Genomic DNA, 20693 nt, shown 5'->3' with positions numbered 1-20693 from the left:
CTGTAAGCATAATAGAACAGGGAAGCAAAATAAGTCATAAATAATGTAAAGTTGAATCTATTTTTCCAAAGTCAAGCTCAAGCCATAACAATTTCCACAGTTCTTGATTACATAAAAAAAACTTTTGTTATATATCTGTAACTGAAAGTTTTCTGTTTTTCCTCATGTTTTTTATTGCTGGTAATATTTGAGCTTTGAATAGAATTCAAAGTTGTAGTAATTTTAAAAACATTTTCAAATAAAGTAAGTTTATAAAAGCTTCTCTTTATTTGGTGAAAGGAAACATAAGCTCAAAACATCCAATGGTGATAAGCATCTTTAATTTAAATAAACCATCGGGAAATTTTTAGTTTAGAAACTTTGAAACAATAAGAACAATAATAAAGCTCCTGTGATATTATGTTATGAAAATGTCAAATATAAACAATTATAATAATACAGTACTCAAAGCATTTGAAAGTTTAGAAATTGTGCTGATTCTTTTAAAACAGCACATTTGGGGATGGGTGAGAATTGATGAATTTTTTTTCTGTGCTCTATTATGATGTTCTCAAGGACATGATTTTAAGAAACTCATTTCTGCTATATTTCTCATCTTTATTTTAGTTTTGAAATCCTCTGTTGCTCAAACAATATATTATGCAAGGAGAAGGGAACCTTTAGATTATCAGATTATTGCTTATATATTTTAGAGATTACAGATACATAATCATGTACACAGCCATTCTGTAAACTGCTCTGTTCAGTTTTACATTTGTATCCAAGCAGATCTTTGTCTGTGGAATGATAATCCTCACATGCCAAGCTTAGGGTTGTGTACCAGTATAGCCGTATGTTTTAATAAATTATTTCCTGTGTTTCTTTGGAAAAATTCTTGAGTTTGTGCAAATTTCTTTTTGTTTTTTTTTAATCTGTCAAATCAGAAGCATGAATATTTGCTTCTGTTTCATCAGTGTGAATATACGTGCAGTTGTTGATGAAATCAGAATGGAGGGAAAGATGTGATGCAAAAATAGATGTATTTTATCTACTTCCTTTCAAGGATAATAAGAATGAACAAACCTAGAAGACCTATCTATATTTTGCATAGTAAATTAATGCCATTATTGAACCAGGAGCTAATTTTGCCTGACCAGTATTAGAATAAGTGTATTTTTATCTTGCTTCCACTTGAGAAGTAGGTATGGCCATTGTTAAAATTTAGTTTTTCATCTCTAAAAGCAGAGCAAATATTTTGAGAGAAATAAAGAAGCCATAGCTTCTTCTTAGAGGAACTGATTAGTTATTTTTGTTACAGTGCAAGATGTTCATTTGTCTATGTTTAACTCAGCTGAGGGGCTATTAAGAGAACCTGGCCGTGTGTAAACCAGATGGGGGAGTAATCCGACCCTTCCAGGGTTATGAAATAATCTGGATACACGATCAATGACATCAAATAATAAACTTCTAAGAAATTAAATGTATCAGAAAATTTGGACTTTGCTGAGGATAGCACTCTGAATTTTCAGGCTTTCCACCACATTACTGCTGCTTGTACCCAGGGGTGGTTATTGGGCCAACAGAGAAAGTTCAGTCTCTTCTACAGCAGAAGGGAGAAGGCAATTTGATGTTCCTCTGGGCACTGAATTACAATATTAATAAAAGAACAGTAAGATTGTATTCTCTGTGGAGAGGAGTTTCTCTCCTCCTTTCCCTAGAAATGCCAGTAGCATTTTTCTGTGGGGAAGTGAGAACTTGTGGTTCACAGAAGAAGCTGGGTCCAGATGTGACTCTCGCTAAGCCAATGAGAGAAGCAAAAGCACAGCTGAAGAACCACCAAGCTTTTTACAAGGCAGCTGAACACACCAGCTACTGCTGAGGCTGGATATTTGAATTTCACAGAATCTCCTTCCAGAAACTTCATCCTATAGATGATTCTTAGAAATCCATTAACACCAACAAGGATATTCTGTTTTGGTTTACTGATGTTTATCTGTAATTTGCAAGAAAACTACCCCTGTGTTGCATAATATTACACATTTTGTCCTGAAGAGACAAGAATCACAGAATGGTTTGGGTTGGAAGGGGCCTTCAAAGATCATCTAGACCAATCCCCTGGCATGGGCAGAGACATCTTCCACTAGACCAGATGGGGCTCAAAGCCCCATCCAACCTGACCTGGAACACTTCCAGGGGCATCCACAACCTCTGTAAGCAACCTGTGCCAGTGATTCAAGACCCTCACAGTAAAGAATTTCTTCCTTATGTCCAATCTAAATCTACCCTCTTTCAATTTAAATATGTGGGGGAAACCCTGAAGGTAAAATAAATATATAAAAGTTAGCACGTCTTCCCTTTAAAGTGCTGGAATTTTTTTAACTTTCTGGATGATAAGAGGTTTTTTTGTCAGGGGCCAAGTCTGCACCATTAAAATAAATTAATTTTTTTAATATTTAGTTTTCTCTGTATCTGTGAGACAGCAAAGAAGTCTTCCAGGAAAAATAAAGAAAATATATTTTTAATCCATTTTTCATTGCAGAATAGAACACATACTTATTTCTTTAAAGGAGAAACACATTGGTGTTACTGTCTATCATTTATAAAGCTATTTAGCATTTAATATCAATATTCATTGTTTTTATTTGCTTTGATAAAAAGGCATCATGATCACAACTGCAGTTCAGTATCTGAAATTTGATTTACGAAGGAGAGTTTGATTGGGTACATTCTGTGTGGTGCTCGTGTTATACTCTGAAAGAACTCTGGCAGAGGCCATTGTATTGTGTTCATTATGCCAGCTTTGTGACTTCAAGAAGAAAAAGCAGGTACCTGAATATGAACAAGAAAAACAAAGGGTAGGAAAAAGAACAGGCAGAACAGATAAAGAATGAGTAGGATAAGTGAGTGCTTTACAAATGAAAGCAGATGTATGAAATTACAAGCTGTCGGATCAGCAACGGAAATGAAGATGATAAAGTGGTTCCTTACACAGATTATAATTATTCATTTTGCCCAGTCCTGCATCTTTTCCCCATAATCCTCTTGTTGAGGGAGGTAAGGTGCAGGAGGATATGAGGCTTATTCACATGAAAGGAAAAAGAGTAAACCATTTAAATTTCTCTGTCCGCAAAACTGCCCTTTATTTTGCTTTTTATTGATCCAAAATAATCTTGTATTTGCAATATCCCGATTAATTAAAGGTATTTCTTACTACAGCTAAAGTTCTCAGCATAGTAAAGTTTGTTAGAAATTTATTTACAATTGCTATTGTTGGAGGCTGTCTTCATGTTGCAGAGTGGAGGCATCATTAACAGGCATTGCTTTGACAGCTGTGGCAGATGGATTGCCTGGATTTAGATGGTGCAAAAGAAATGAAGTAGTTTACATAGACCTGCTTGAAAAGATGTCTTTAATAATTGCACTCATAATTAGATTGATTTGGGAAGGAAAGAAAAAAAAACAGAAGATGACAACAAGCAAAAAGCCATAGAGTATGCTTACATAGATTCAGATAGAATCAAACAGCTTAGAACAAAATTATAAAGTTTAGCAAAGCATGCTGAAAATTTTATGAATAAGTGAAAAAAATCTAAGCAAGTTAATAGTGTACTATACTATTTAGTATTTATGAAATTAAAATCTAGTCTTTTCCCTTTCTCCTGAATATTTTGTGAAGTTTCTGATTTAAAAGAAGACAAGGAGTTGTTGAATAATTTTATGTATGCATAGGTATCTGAGTATGTGTATTTATGTAAATATGTATTTAAGAACAACATAAAAGATATTTCAGCAAAAACTAATCAGAGTGGGGCAAACTTGTCATAAAGCCATAAATGCAAATTATTACATTTAAATTTAGATATCTGTGGAGGAGCGTCTGAAAAGTTTATGTCCATTTGCAGCACTAGATCTTCAAGCTGATGGTGTTGTCCTGAGCTGCACTGACAGGGGCAGGCTTTGGGGGCACAGCTACAGAGGTCTGAATTGAGGCATCTGAAATCTGGAGCTAACACCAGTGTCAATGACATAAGATCATAGTTTTAGAACTCTTCTTAATTACACTAAACCAAGTGTAGGCACAAGGCTTGATTATATCTCTCTCCTTTTACTCTGAACACTTTTTGAGTTCTAAGACACCATGTGGGAAAAGACAGCCAAATCTGAACTGCAATGAATTTACTGGAAAAAGTGCTGTTTTGGAATACCAAAGTAAGACAGTAATTTTTTTTTTCTCTCTCTCTCTCTCTCTCTATTTTCATTTTAATTCTAGTGATTTCAAGTAATTATCAGACCTGTTTGGGACTTTTGATGCATTATCCACCTATTGGAGATGTTCACTCCCTTATCCTAAGAGCACTTTTTCTCCGAGATCCAAAGGTGAGATACCTGTTAATACAGGAAATAATAAATCACTGTAAGTAAATGTTCTAAATGCTATGAAGTTAATAACAACCTACATTTTGGAAACTAAATGATAGTTTCAAGTTTCTTCTCACCTGACAAAAGACCTGAAGGAAAGAGTTGGAAACAGAGTAGAAACAAGTCCCTTTACTCCTTAAAGGACACTTTGCTAAAGTTATCCAGGAGCTTTGGTAAGTGCTGGTGTGCTTTTTAGAATAACTTTGCTTGGTATTCTGCACAGACGTCTTTTGGGATAAAGTACACTTTTCAGGGAAACAGTAATGTTACTATTTAAAACCTAGTAAGCTGTATAGAAAGCATCATGCAATTTCATCTGAAGGACCTTTTGCATGGGATTTCTGGGATTAATCACTGTTAATCCTTAAAGCACTACCCCTGCCCAATATATAATGGTTATGTGATGGTTTTTGATTAAAAACAATAGTTTGATGTTACAGGCTGTAAAGATTCACATGTATAAAATGTATAAATTCATAAATTCATGCCACATATTATTAGCATGCAGTTTCTGATGTACTCATCTATTGAAAAAAGAAAGAAATCCTCTTCCTGTTTTAGAATGGCATGTGTATATGTGTGGGTATAGTATACAGGAGACACTCACTGTATAGTGGTTAAAGTGCTTGAGATTCAGCTGAATGCAGTAGTCTGTGCTTACTCAGATCTCTGGCAGATAGCAGAATTGTGCTGCTGGTTTTGAACTGTCTTTGTACATGTCCCATTAGTAGGTTGCCAGTGTAAAGTCTGATTTCCCTCATCTTCTTGATGCACAACATCTTTGAAAGCAAAAAATTCATCACTTCTGCACTCTGACTGCCTTCTGCAAAATTTCATTCAGTACCAGTGTTTACACTTTTATGGATTAAGAAAAAAATTGTCTCTTTGTTTTTCTATATCAGTTTTTTGCAGAAATCTGCATCCTTATAGCTGTTTTTTTTCATTCCTCTCAAGCACAAAGATTTCTTTCATGATGAGAAGTAAAGTGTATCATCTTTTCAGTGTGTAAGAAAGTTTCTAACGTTAGATCTCAGGAATCTTTCTTAAGATTTTGGCAGCAGCCTGTGAAATCAAACTGCCCAGCAATTTTTTATATACTTTCATTCCAAAACAAGATAGAAATATTTTTTAGAAGAAAGATGCAAAGGGAGGAAAATTTTGCTCAGGTGTCCATCTGAATTCAATATGTAATCTGTCATTTATTGAAGAGATATGTTAAACAATAAAGTGATTACTTATGATTCAGCTGTCCTCTGAAACATGCTAGGCAGCTACAAGATATGCTATCAGCTGAAGGGGACAAAAATTAACCACCAACTTCCCACAAAGAGGCTTAATCACTATTCCACTCCTTATGCTCTTGTTTCCAAGAGAAAGAAGCTGTCAGGCTCATAAGGCCTTGATGTCCTATTAATTAATATTTTCAGGTGGGCCTTGAACACCTTTCAGATAAATACGAGATTTATTTCTGTAGTTCTTTGTCAGGTGAATCAGTATTTGAAACTCTTTGATGCTAAGAGTGGTAGTTGCTTTGTCAATTTAAATATGATAAAATGCAATTGTTTCTCATTTCTGAGCTCTACTTTTTTGCTTGGGAAATACTCTGAATGTTGAGGTCTGATTTCCAGAAAATGAAGAGCCTACGGGACTTGCAGCCACCCTTAATTTTACACTGGGTCTTTATGTTGAGGCTTCATAAAAAGATCAAGACTTCTTACAGTAAGGAAATAAAACCATTCTAAAGGATCCTTCTGAAACTAAAAAATCACTCCTGGTCTGAGAAATAAATGTATTTTCAAATTTATTACTCGAATATCTGTTTCTTACCTTTCCCTAGATGTGACTTTAGGTTTCACTTAGGTGTCTGTAAGCATATAATTTTTCAGTCTTTTTTTGCATATATCTGAAATGGAAGTCTTGTTGTTCTTTAAGACCTATGCACAAACATTTCCAAGTCTATCCATATTTTTCATGAAAAGGAATGAAAGGGAAGACTCAATAAGGCATCATGGGTGCTGTAGGAGTCTAAAGTCAGTGCACAGATTATATTTGAAAATAAGTGGGAAAATTATGATACTTTTTTTTTTTTTTTTGCTAGTTGTATAGATATAATTCAGTTTGCCCTTATTCCCTGTGCAGATAAAAGCAGGTTGGAAGAAATGACAAAGGTTTTAGTCTGTACTGCAACTTGTAAGTGGCGATTAACAAATTCAGTGTTTAATTATTTTTCTTCCTTCTTTGATGTTTTCCTGTGCATTTCTCCATCACAAGCTAATAGGTTTCTAATAGAAAGTTACATTTGGTTCAGTGCAATTTTATGTCTCCTTATCCAGGGCTGAGTTTTTCTGCGTGGCATTTCTTCCAAGATTTTGCTTGGGTTTTAATATGTGAAATCAGAGAACTCTTCTTTGGGAGACTATTGCATGGTCCAGTGGCTTATTTCAGTATTTGTTGAACATACCAAGAATGTTTAGTGTTGTTCCAAATATCTCAGAGAGGCTTGCTTTCTGCTCCTTGAAGCTTTAAATCTCAACTGGACAAGAAATGCAGTTTAGAAGTCATGGCCAGTTGCAAACAGGAATCTACCACTTGCAGGTTTGCTAATATATATGTTGTCTTCCATATTATTTTTACAGCTAGGAAAATACCAAGTCATCTTACAGAGGGGAGGTTGTAGGGTATTTGGACTAAGAAAGGTTGGAGGTAGGTGGATAAAACTGAAAGGTTCTTAAGGAACAATCTTCTCATAAGTGGTGAAGTTGTAATCAGGTGTTAAACTTGATACAGCTTTTCCATCTGTAACTTCCAATTCTGGAGATAACCTGGGTTTGTATATCTAAATACATCTATAAATTTTTCACTTCCCTTGCTCTGACATAGCAGGTGTTTTCTTCTTACTTTTTGTCATGTAGTCTCTATCAGAAGAGATAAACTTAGGCTTGATGAACCTGTCCCATTTTGTTTCCCTCTTTTCACTGCAGTCATCACCAGGAGAGCAACCTAAATGTCAGAAGCAAGCTGTACTTAAAAGGTGGGGGGCATTTTTTTCCTAAAGATGGACAAGTGCAGTTTCCTGACCTTTTGTGAAATCAAGCCTTACCAGAAGCCATAGCATTATCCAGTATTAACAATAATATGAAAAGTAATTAGTACTTGCCATTAATCTAATGCTTGCAGCAGCTCTCCTGTTCACTTTGGGAACCCCAGTTGGCAGCTGGGGTTTTTAGATGCCACATCTCTGATATTTTTCAGTGCCACAGAAGAGAAATATACATCTCTATAATAGCTGAAAACAAGTTAATGTACCTGTCTCTGAGGGGGCGCCTGAGAGATAATAATTTTACAGGCATGAGTATGGATCAATGCAGAATAATTGAATTTCAACCTTTTCTGCATTTGGCTAGCTCCACTTCTTAGGAAAATGTGGAATGAAAAGCTCAAATCAGTGTTGTTGTCTGTGCATAGGGTGATAAAGTTAACCTGCTTAGCAGAGTATTTGTTTCACACTTCTAATCTTTGAACAGATAATTGCCTCAATTATTTATATTAAAGGAACTTCTACGCATTTACAATCTTTCTGAATATAAAAGTAGAGCTTCTTATGGAAGAATGGGCTATTAAAATTGTGTATATGTGAAATGAAAAAATAAGGGAAGGTTCTTTTATGTATATAAAAACATTTACTGAAGGTATGTGTCTGCATATTTAATACACCACGAGTGGCTCATTTTCTTCAGTTTTTTCCTTTATCAAAACCATTGAGCACTGTTAATTTTCACAGCAAAGGCAGCAAAATTAAGAAGTAGAGATATGGAGATAGGGCATTGGAAAAATATAAAGTGATTAAAAAACATAGTTCTAACTAGAGTTGTTCAAATAAAAAAAAATTTAAAAACCCAATTAGAAACAAAAGTCATAGAAAATGTGAACATATTGTGTTCCTTAAATAACCAGATGTTCTTTCCTTCCTGAAGGCAGCCAGGGCTAGGAATAAAAGGTTTAAAACTATTGTTTTAAGTTAACTGTGAATTTTGAAAATCTGTTTTCACCCTTTAGCAAATAAAATTCTAATACAGCAACATAAGCAAAGTAATTTTCATCTTTGGGTGTTCTTATTTGTGTGTTGTTCAATGTTGAAGTGTTAACCTTATCACAGTGACTTATCAGAAAACTAAATCACTACACAGAATATTACAGTTTTGCACTACACACCAGAAACCTGACAACTGTCCTTTGTCTGAAAGCTTACTGCATTTGTTCTTAATTTTTATGTAAAGCAAGTTTGCTTTCAGATATTTTAGCATGTGAGTTGTCCCATTCATTGAGCAAGCTAGTTAGGAGCTTAATTCAGTGGAGAGATCTTTTTATCATAAGCTACCAATTAAAAAACAAAAAAAAAAAAAAAAAAAAAAACAAAAACTAATGTGCTTCGTTGATGGAAATTAATTTGTTACTTATGCTAATAATATTATAGCTACTGCTGCTGATATTTTCTCAACATTGTATTTCAGCTATTTACTGACATTGAAAGTAGCTATATATTAATATTAAATTCTAGCTAAATCCATGGAGGAGAATACATGACATTTCAAAGAAGTCGTATTAGTTCCTCGTGACTGAAATTGCAGATACTGCCAGAAAACTTAAACAATAAAATATGGTCATGATCACTCATATAAAAATCTGCATTCTAGCTTTTAACACTGTTCTCTGTCTAAGCAATGAATAACAAGGGGAAAACACATTGCTGAAATTTTGAACCAAACTCTTTGTACATTTATTTTCAGCTGAATTGTCTTCTTAAGTAGCTGCCACCGTCTCATAGTTTTCTCCAAGCTGGTTTCATGTGCCTGAAAGGCTGTTGAGTTTCACTTTCTTCTCCCTCAGATAAATTCTTTTCTATACACTCATTAACTGAGGTGCCGCTGCAGAGCTGCAACTGTCCTTTGAACGCTGCCGTTATGTCAGTATTGTTGTTTTGCCGTTTGTGGCAGGAGAAAAGCAGGTTTGGGGTTGTTTTGTTTGTTTGTTAGCATTGTGTGTGCAATCTGGCATTAATTACCTCTCTTTAATGACCAGATTGCAGCCAATCAGAAGTTGGGATCTGGCGCTGCTCCGGCATTAGCAGCTCATTAATTTGTACCTCCACGCAGAGGTACTGCTGGGGCGCGGGTCCACTGCGTTACAGGGGGACCAGCAAGGGGGAGGGAGGCTCTCAGCAAACATTTCTGCTGGTTAGTTTTGATCATGGAGAATGTGACTGATATTTCAGGAGCAATAATACATTGAGGGGGGGTTCAGGTGCATGAAGCGTAAGTTACCAGGAAGCTGGGATAATGGATATGCCAGTGCAGCATGAGCTGCCTGTACTTTAGGTAAGGAGAGTTCCCTGGCTGAGTGAGGTCACCTGTACTTTAAAGGGGAGTCACCTCTACATGAGATATTATTGATAAAGGAAGTTAGGTTTTCCAGAAAAGCTAACTACACATCTCTTCATCTGGAAGAAAAGGACTTAGGAAAAACAAAAAAGAAATGCATTTACTTTCAGTGATTCACAGAGAACTTCTAATTGCCTTAATTTCAGTTTAAGATATTGGATATGCAGTTCAAGATGAATTTTTATGGGAATAATGTGGCACCATTCTCAACTTGACCTCTGCTTTTATAACCACATTCAATTCTTTGTACTGTACTCAAGCATTTTGGTGTTCTAACATTCCCATTTGCAAATACAGTGAGGTTAGATGTAATCTAAACACCTCACTTTAAACAAATCAATGTTTTTTCTGTAACTGCTTGCTAAGTTTTTTAATGGTGGCCATGATATTTACTTACTCTTTGTTTATGTTCATGTTCTTAAAATGAGAAACTTATATTTTCCAGTTAAATAGTCTATGCTTTGTTTTAAGAGTTACTGATTTAAATATTCAGTTATTGTGTTTCATTAATAGAATAAGGTATGACAGGCGGCTAAGAGTTTAATGATGAATTACTTGGAATAACCATGTTGCCATAGTACCACATAAAAATAGTAAGTGTACCATGAATTAAAAATCCGCTTCATTTTTGTACATTTGTTTCAACACCTTCTTTCCCAGTGTACCTATGCATTTCAGAATACAAAAAGGCTACATGGTCAATACTTGTGATACAACAGCTTTGTTATCTCTCTCAAAGTTCATTGCAATCTCTTCACTGGTACATTAACCATTTAATCAACCCACCATAAAATAGTCATCCTCAACATACCCTGTATGTCACAAGCAGTATTTTCAGGGGAAAAAAAACTTTTATGCAAGACAGAAGTCATCACTCAAAGGAGAGACTGATCTCTTGGATTGCCAATGGCAACGCAGTTCCCAAGTGTTGCCCTCTCCTTAGTGTTGCACACACAGGCCAGTTGTGTGGGTAAGAACTCACAAACACTGTATCCATCTAAGCTGAGCAACCACTGCATTTAAATTAATGGGAATGCAGTGGGAAATAATATGGAATAAAGCAAAGCTTCCAGAACAGTGGCACCTCCCATAGTTAAAGCCATGCCGCAGGTAAGGTGGTGCAGAAGCAAAGGACTTGTCCCAGTTCTGTGTGGGGCCAAGCAAGATGGGGCTGCAGTCCCCTGCTGGTAGCAAGAGCAGAACCCAGCCAGGTGACTGCATTGTCCTCACTGCACATCTTGTGTGTGGCTGCTGATTTCTGGGAGGGTCGGGAGGTGCAGAGTCTTTCAGAGGAAATGGCTAAAGGTGAGTTTCTACTTTTGGCTAACATTTGACAGCAAGTGTCCAAGACAAAGTGGACCAGAAAGTTCTCTTTGGAAGACAGAATTTTTAAACTGTTCCTTCTGTTTGAGCAGGTTGACATCCTCGGTAGCAAAGTAAAGACAATTCTGATTGTACTTGCTGCTAAAACAAGAAGCTGAAGCATTTTAAGTTCTTAATTACTTTAGCTACCAATAAAACTTATTGTTTGTGATTTTCTTGGGGCTGTTTCTTTCAGCAGATAGTTTTACTTCTATTCAAAATGTCATTTAAAGCTATTGACCCTCTCCTAAAAAAGTTATAATGTTAATTATAAAATTACACTTATAAAATGTATTTAACAGTGTTAGAGTGAGGTGATCATGGTTCTTCTTATATGAACCTGAAAATTATATCAATCATTTCTAGTTTGCAAGGGAGTTTATCAAAAAGAAGCATTTAAAACACTTAAAGCACTTTGATTCTACCTAATCAAAAGTTCTCCGTGTCATAATTTATTTACTAAAATTTGCAAAACACAAACTGTGAGCTATATAAAAGTTGATTCGTAACTTTTCAATAATATATGAAAGATTAACTACTGAATCATATCCAATCTATTATGATGGAATTTGAGTTCAGACTCTTCTGATAGAAATGTAGATATACTGTTTGTGTACCTATATATTTTATAGTAGATATTAGTGTGTCAGTTGTAATGAAGGCTATTTGAGTACTTTGTATTGGGAAGAGCTTCTCTGAAAGAGCAAAATACTGTCAAGATAGAACTGGGAATGGTATTTTTTATCCTTTGCTATAACTTTTTATGGAAAATTAGGTTTGGAGATCTTATGTCTTTTGTCCTTTGTCTTTTTAAGGAGCAGTAGTGATGAAAATGGCTCTCTAGGATAATTCCTCATGATTGGAATCCCAAATGAAAGGAGTTGCTCGTCCCACAGCGCCAGGCCCTTAGCTTCTCTCTGTATTTCACAAGAAAAGACTTGGATGTCATATTCCTTTTGGTGTGGTGTGTGCATGGGGCTCTGTGAATGAGCTTTTTTCACTCCCCTGGGGACCTTTTTCAAGTGGTTTATGTAGCAGATTACACGCAGAACGTGAATTATTCTGTTTCTTCTCCTTGTAGTGAAAATAACCAAATAGCACCTTAAAATGTTCTTGTTTTTCCCTGATACGTGAGATTTGTGTACAAGCTTGTATGTGGAGAAGATGTAATGCTGTAAGTGTGCTTACAAGGGGTGTATAAGTATAAGCTTCGGATAACTGCATTACTCACAAAGCCATCAGTGAGTTATGCAGGTTGTCCAAAATGAGTGCCAATAAAACCATAATGTGGTAGCTTTTCTGTACATAAAGATGTCATATTTTAAATCTCATAATTTGGAGCATTCCAGGGTTTGAAGCGAGGCTTGCTGTGTGTTCCTTTCAAAAGCCTGGAGCTTTCCTCCACAATGTTGTAAAACTCCTGTTCCTAACTGTGCGAGGCTGCAAGATGCCAGAGCATAAATCTGTCACAGGGTAGAGCTGAACACTGTCAGATTTATACCTTACTATTTAGTTAATTTACTTCTTAAAACCAAGGGTTCAGCTGAAAAATAGGCAACTAAATTAAGAGGCAGATTTAAAAGGTACTTAAGCGATTCTGTTGATGCAAGATGGGGATTTTACGCAGGTTATGAACTTGAACGTTGGCAGGTCGGAGTCTTTTTGTCTGGAATATCAATAAAAGCTGATTTGGTAGGATTTGATCTACCTGTTAAAATGCAATATGCTGTAATACTAAATAAAATAAAAATAAAAATAAAAAAAGACTTCCCAAGCAGTTAGGACAAGAAGCCAAAATACACAACTAGAAATTTCTTTCAGTCAAGTCACTGAAGCATTTTTAAATCTCACTTGTCATTTTTTTTCAGTTCTTCATCTCTTGTCATAGAATGCCCATGTGAGAGAAAGCATGCGTGTATGAAGTTAAAAACAGACCATAACGCACAGTATTTAAAATATCTTCCTGGTGTCTGAAATTTCTAGTTGCCAGGGGGATGGAGGGTTGTCACGTAACAAAACTGGAGATAATTTATTTCAGCCTAATCAGAGTTCAGGGGTCTTCCATTCTTGACCCAGTTAACTGAATTTTCTTTCCTTTTCCATTTTTTTCTGGGAAATTTTGTTGCTTGGGGGGACAAAAACCCCTCCTTAATTTTCTTTAGAAACAATTAAATATGATAATTCTTCATGCTCTTATTGCATTGTAAATAACAAGGTCCATGATTGAGACCCTTAGCATCTTGTGAAAAATGTAAACAGGAAGCATTATTCCCAGTTTGAGGATTATGGCATTCCTTTGCCAACACCAATATTAGTGCATGGATCTCCTGACTCCTGTGATTAAAGGAAGTTCTTTATTAATTCTGTGCAGTGCACCCTTCATGTTGTGCTGCTTTAATACGCAGGGTTGATGGACTATCAATCTGTGTTTTAGATGGTATTTTGCTCTTGGCCTTGAACCACTTTTGAATTGGCAACAGTACCTTATATCTAATTATACAGTACCTTATTATCTAATGTCTCGCTGGGTGTTTTCATTCTAATAACTCAGTGGTTCATAGGTGGATAAAGTACCTTTCGTGCCCCAGCAGGTTGCTTGCTGCAGAAGGTATAATAAGGGAAGAGGAGAATTAGCAGGTGAAAAGAAATGTATGTTTGTTTGTTTGGGGAATAGGTTTTTTTTTGCTTTGGGTGCTTTGGAGTTTGGGGTGTTTTGGTTGTTTACTATACAAAATACAGTGACAGGTTTCTGTAATGTTAAGCCTTTGCTTATACTGTGTGTGTTCATGTGGGGAGGAGACAGCTGCCTAAACATCTCACAAAATAAAAAGAGGAAAGGTGAAATCCTCTCTCCAGTTATTAGATAATAATTAGTAAATACTTCACATTAATTATTAGTGCCTGATGGAAAAGCTGCTGCTGAAAAGAACAAACTGTATCCTTTATCCATCTCAGCTGCTCTATTTCAGCTCTGTTCCCAGTCAAAATTTTTGTCAAGTTTACGTGATCTTTAATGAAAAAAGTAGCATAGATGATCTAGCAGGAGAAGGTCAACCTTTCCTGACCTCTCAGTCCTATTTGAATTTAGGGTCACATGATCCTCCAACTTGAGAAACAAATAAAAAGGAAAAAATAGAATTTTAATACAGAAATTTCTTAGGTACTGCAAGAATTAAGAAGAAATCCAGTATTGCCATGTCAGCTGACAAAGGGAAAAAGGAGAAAATTGACTCCCTAAAAGTAATTGTTTAAATAAGTAGAACAACGTTCCATCATGATCCATCTCTTCTTTTTACGTATGTTTGGTTCAGTCTGGGTTTTGATTTAGGCTTAAAATCTTAGTAGTTTAGGGGAAAAAACAATAAATGTTTGGCAGCATTTGGAAAATATATTGGAAAAAATTAGTTTTAAAACATTCCATTTGACATTAGTGAGATGATTATTTTGATCAGCCTATTGTGCCTGGATGTAGAATTCACTGCTGATATTTTGTTTGTTTTTTCTCTGTTGCATTGAGGTTATCTAGTTTTAGATACAATCTATTAAGTGGAGTATTTATTTAGTAGCTGAGGTTTTCCCACCTGTCTACCCTAAAACACCTGCAACATATGTTTGTGTAACCCTGCAATGCTGTGTAGTTTGGGCCTTGAGAAATTCACCCACAGCTTTTTGCTTATAAACAGCTGAGCAATTCATTTCTCTGATGACAAGTGTTTTTCCCTTGGCATTGAGGCAATAGCATGCTTGCTAAAATACATCTCATTTTTCCTTAGATATATTGAAAATCTTTTTCCATTCTTGCCTCTTATTCTAAACCTTCAGATTTTGTGTAAAATTGTGTTTGGTTTTTTTTTTTCCCCTCGTTGATAAAACTAAAAAGGGAGAAAATACAATACCTCAACCAAGAAAAGTCTTATCAAGATTCCTCCACTTGCACCTGCATGTAAACTTTTAACCCTGCTGTGTATTCAGGGGGTGAGATACCAGGTGCATTGTAGAACAGCCTGTGACTTGTGTCACACACGAACACACTTTGCTATATCCTGTCTGTTCCGTGGGTAACGTGATGCAATTTGTCTCCAGAGGCCAGGGAGGAAAAGGCCAGGGAAGAAAAGGGTTTTACTTGAGAATTTGAGCAGCATGTGGAGCAGGATCCTTAGCCGGTGGGAGCTGCTTTTCTGCAGTTTGTGCAGGTTTGGGGGATTGGCTGCATTCAGGGTGATTCTGAGCCCTGGCCTAGGAGAAGTGAAGCTGTGGGTATAACTTAGCTCAGCCCCGTGGCCCTGGAAGAGGATAAAGGCAAATAGAAAGTCCCCAGGAACCTCCTGGCAGCCGTGGGAATTGGAGTGAGTTAGTCTGGGGCCGGCTGGGAATAGACAGGAGGACAGGAAGAGGACTTCAGCAGGCAAATGAGCCGGGACAGAGGGATGGATCTTTTAGGCAAGGAAAGGCTCAGAAGTAGGAGTGCTTCAGAGATACCTGAAACATTTTCAGGCTTTTTTCCCCTTTTGACTGGGGCTAATACATTTTGAAGAGACAAAGTCCAAAATCACATCTATTTCTATGTGTTTTTCATACATATGTGTGAATATATGAATATGTGAATTGCATACACTGTCCTTTCAAAAACATAAATTGAGCATTTTCTAGTGATTGAAACTATGTTCACTCTAAAAAGACATTAAGATTAAAAGAATTATAAATCCAGCAGACTACTCCTACAAAATGGGTGTGGGAAAAGGGGTGGTGGGGGTGGTGGTGTTCTAGTATTGTATTTCTGCTTTCTCTTCCCTTACTAGGGGAAAGCCATATATGTGTTAATCTGTACAATGCCCTCAGCCCTCATACAATTTCTTGGAGGGATTCAACAAACTGTACATTTGAAGGATTAATTTCACTGTCATTTTCACATTTTCCTTTTAATTAAAAAATTATTTTGTTTGAGTTAGTAACAAAATAATGCACATAAATTGAAAAAGAAAAGGAATAACTTTACGTATTTAAGTAATGAAAAATACAAATTGGATCTTTCTAAATTGCACTTTGTAGGAAAAAACTGGTTGCTGTAAATATTTTAGGCAACAGAGGTATGTTTTCTGTAAATAAATCTAGTCCTTAGTTCTGATACATAGGTTGTAATTTAGGGGACAGCTCAAACTGAATGCTTAGAGAAGGGGAATCCTTAAAATTCTTAAGGAACAAGCACAAGTAATTGTGTAGGTTTTCAGTTCTGCATTTTACATTTAACTTACCAAAATAGTTGAAAAGAATACAAAACTTAAAGGACAACCACAGTGACATAAAGACCATAATCTTCAAAACAATGTATTTTTTACTGTCTGAATTTCAGTTTTCAGAAGTATGTACATTTTCTGTGGTGATACTTCACAGATGTTTGTCTGCTAACATATGTATCACGTTGAATATTGAAAATTTTGAAATATATTGAAAATATAAAATATTTTATTATTCAATATAAAAAAATATTGAATTTTTTTGAGATGCTATCTCAGTGATGCTACAAAAGAAGTCACAGTAGTAACCCTTGCATTTACTATATTGCATTTCTAATGTTTTTTCAAAGAGAGTTTTTTTTCACTGTATGTAATAGTACTTTAAACTGCTTCTTCCTTTGATACCTTTAAACCTCACAGGAATTTAAATAGGCTCCTGTGAAAGTAATGCTTGAGCCTCATTCATGTGTTTGAGCTAGATGTTATTCCTATTAATGGCTTTAAGTGCTTAGATAGTAGATGAGCTTTTCATGTCTTCAATTGCTTGCCATTTCTGCATAAATATGTTTTAAGATACTGTTCCAAATGATCTTTTCCTCTTTTTTTTTGGTTTTGGGTTTTATTTAATTCAGAAGCAATGTGTAATAATCTTTTTTATTATTTATTGGGTGGTGAAAAAGAAATTTCAATGCTTTTTCTAACTATCAATATATACCAAGTTACTGGAAGCAAATTGCAGATCTGGCTAACACCTGGTTACTTGTACTTTACAAAAAGCTGTCTTATGGCTTAGAAGTGCCCATTATTTTATCCATCTCTTACTCTTCAACCTTACCCTTCAACATATGTAAAGAAAGAAGTCACTTAATTCATAGGAGAAAAGTTACACTGTTTGATTACTCAGACAGAAGTCACAGAGCCATCAGTTATCCTCATCACGTCAGTTTGGATTTGATTATCATAGAAATGTATTGAATTACCAAACTAGAGCAATAGTAACTAAAGCTGATTCATTGTTATTGCTGTCAGTTGATGAGGACTGACTTTCAAGCTCTATGAATTGGTAGAGTTATTCAAACATTGTTTTTATAACAGGAGATGAAAAATGTAGAACAGCCATTACAGTGTGGGTGGTAGGATAGATGAGAATTTTTTTAATGCTTGTCTAATAGCTTTTAGTTGCTTCATTTTTTAATGAACATTACAAACATATATGTTTAAAATGTTTATTGTGTTTCCAAAGAAAGAAAATGAGACATTTCATACAAGATTAAGTCCAACTGCAGGAAACAGTCTGGAAATTCCCACCCTTAAATATGCTTCCAGAAATCATCCTGGCCTTTGGTATCTACCAGTTCTATAAATTTTCTTCCCTCCTTTTATGCTCTTGCAACGTTTTGGTCTTTAAAATTCAAGTCCTGTATCCTCCTCCAGAAAAAAGATTTTCAAGGAAGCAGGGCTATCTGTAGGTATGTGGAAAATGAGAGGATAAGACTGTAGATACTCCAGTCTGTAATGAAATCTGAAGAGCAAATACACCATGTGAAACTGAAGGACCTGAAGACTGACTCTGTCAAAAATATAATGTACTCTCACCTGTGAACAATGGTTTTGGAAAAGTCAATGCATGGTTCACTAAAACTGTATTTACTAATAGCAGGATTTAAGAAGGCAGATCAAAATATAAGGCAACAGCCAAAAAATATTTAAACCTTTGTAGCAAGTACTTACAAAGTATTTAGATCTCTTTTATACAAATCTGATCACTATGCAGAAATTTTTACCACTTTACCATTTTCTCTTGCACTAGAAATTATTTAAGCCACTTCTCATTAATATATTTTTTTTAAAGGGCCTTTCTGTACCACTCTCTTATTTCGTTTCCATCTGCATGCAATTTTTTTTTCCTTCAAAATATTTGCTTTTCCCTCCAAATAGTGTCCTTCATGCCATCAATCATGATACTTTATGCATATATTGCAGTCTATGCTTAATGTTCAATGGATTCTTAGATCCCAAAAGGATGATTTCAGGACTACTGAAGGCAGCATATTCCATGAAAGAGTTTCATTGTGTCAGAAGTGGACAATAACAAGTGGATTCTGGTTTCAGTATTAATTATTTACACTTTATTATAGGACAACAGTTCTTTATTCATGGCCTCGGTTTTCAGTAGGGTGAAATTTGGAGAGGAAAAATAGTCTCTGTGTGCCATCTAGTGGGATTGTTCAGGCTGTCTCACTAAAATTAATTCTTTGCTTAATAGAGATACTGCTAGGGATGTATTCAGTTCAAAATAATTGCTATAGTTTCTCCATACTATTACCATTTTTTTTAAAAGCATAGCACTTTAGCTTGGAGGTAGTCAAATTCTATACCTGACCTGCAGGAAGAAATCATATCAGTATGTGTTCTTGTGCAAGAATTACTGATTTATTTAGGAATGTTACCACTACAGCAGACTCTTCCATGTGGAAGAGTACTGATTTCTGTGAGCATGGAATGGACTTACAGGTAGAATTTGGTTTGAGTCTTCACTTTAATGTAAATGACATTATTGCCTTGAAAAACCAAGATCCCAGGAAAACAAACTTGTTCTGTAAGTTTCTAATCCTCTTTAATGAACATATTTCATGTCTTGGCTTAAAATCTCCCAGAAATTTACAATGAAGTACTTTTTTTATTTTTTAGCGAAATCCAAGACCGGTGACTCACCAGTTCCAACAAAATTTAGATTATTACAAAGCACGTGGAGCAGACTTGATGAACAAAACCCGGTAAGCTATTTCTAAATATATGTTCTCCAAACTAAGACCTTACATCAAAAAAAAATGTTTCAGAAGTCACGTTTATACTAAACAGGAATTACATAAGCAGTATTAGAAGCGTTTATTTCAAATCTTTCCCTTGACTATTATTACATGAAAAAATTGAAGCTTTTACTTGTAGTGTTGCAGTCACTCGCTGGCATCATTTTAAGGGAGGACACTATTACACAATGACATGTATCCTAAAAATGGGGTAAAACATTGCCAGTGTGACTTCTGTAGCTGAAGTAATTCTGATAATGCACCTAATTATAATCTGGAGTATCCATGTACCAGAAGCTAAGTTAAGTTGAATGAATGTAAATCCAGTTTGAAGTAATTTTTACAAAACTTTACCTCTCGTCTTTTAGAAGTGGTTTGTATCAATAACGCCAAAATTCCTCGTCAAGGCCATATTATCTGGGTGGCCAGAAGGTGGGTGCCGTGGCAGGTGACTGCTGGTGGCTGCAGGTCAGTCCAGCACAAGAGATAATGCTTCAATTGCCACAGTCGCAGGCAGTTTCTTGGGCTGCACGTGGCCCCAGCCGCTCACTCTGCCTGCTGATTCATAGGAACTTGCCGGCTTTTGGACTTTTGCATCGCTGTCACATTCTGTTGAAATCAGCTACATTAAAAGCCAACTCCAATTAAGATGGTGTCGTTTGAGAAGCTTTTAAAAAGGGACAAAGAAGCAGAAATTAAAACTAAGTAGAGTGACTACAAAACCATCTTTTTCTTTATAATTCGGGCTTTAAAGTTGAGAACAGGTGTCAAGAATTGCTGCATTCCATTGCATTTTCTTAATTTTTTACTTATTCTTTTGAAAAATTATCTGCAGTGTTGCCTAAACTGGAAAAATAAGTTGTACAAAGTTTCAAAAAGAAAGATTTCAAGGATTTTGAAAAGACAAGTAAATTATAAAGCCCAAACAAGACTGACACCTGCCGGAAGCCTAAATTCCAAGAAAAAAAAATTGATTAAATCTGTGTAGGAATATAAATTATTTGCATACATAGACTACACACCAAATGAGATAGGAAGTTGTTTAGAATAATTCAGATAGAAGAAAATCTGGGATAAATTCATCTCAAGTCAGGAACGCTTAGAGTAGGTCAAATGTGGTAAAGCTGTTTTAAGATTGGACTAGGGAGAACTGGAAGATGTAACATTAGGAAATGTTTCTGCAGTGAGCAGAGATGTATTAAATCAAGTACTAGGTCTATTTCATCTTTAATTCCATAGGCTCAGTGATATGTTTAAAATATCTTGACAAATCTCTACTATATATTGCTTATTTTATCACATATAAAACTTTTTAATCGGTCATGTTCATCTATTTGTCTCTCATCTCTTGTAATGATTACTTGCTGAAAAGAGAAATGCCTTTGAATAAGGCCTGCAAAACAAAACATTTCCATCTTAGCAGAAAACTGCAGAGATTGAATCATCTTCCT

At 35.5% G+C, this 20693-nt stretch overlaps 1 protein-coding gene across 2 annotated transcripts in view; it reads left to right on the top strand.

The window, feature by feature from the left end:
• The window catches only part of TBC1D5 (TBC1 domain family member 5), a 317422-nt gene that overhangs the window by 239169 nt on the left and 57560 nt on the right, over positions 1–20693 (top strand). For both annotated transcript variants that reach the window (XM_058808336.1, XM_058808329.1), the window contains exons 15-16: positions 4250–4356; positions 19124–19209. In XM_058808336.1, coding sequence (XP_058664319.1) covers positions 4250–4356; positions 19124–19209 — 193 coding nt within the window. The remainder of the gene's footprint in view (positions 1–4249; positions 4357–19123; positions 19210–20693) is intronic.

Source organism: Ammospiza caudacuta, chromosome 1, assembly GCF_027887145.1.
Source record: "Ammospiza caudacuta isolate bAmmCau1 chromosome 1, bAmmCau1.pri, whole genome shotgun sequence".
NCBI classification, from domain to species: Eukaryota; Metazoa; Chordata; class Aves; order Passeriformes; family Passerellidae; genus Ammospiza; species Ammospiza caudacuta.
The sequence above is the reverse complement of the archived record's forward strand: the minus strand, read 5'-3'. Positions and strand labels throughout refer to the sequence as shown.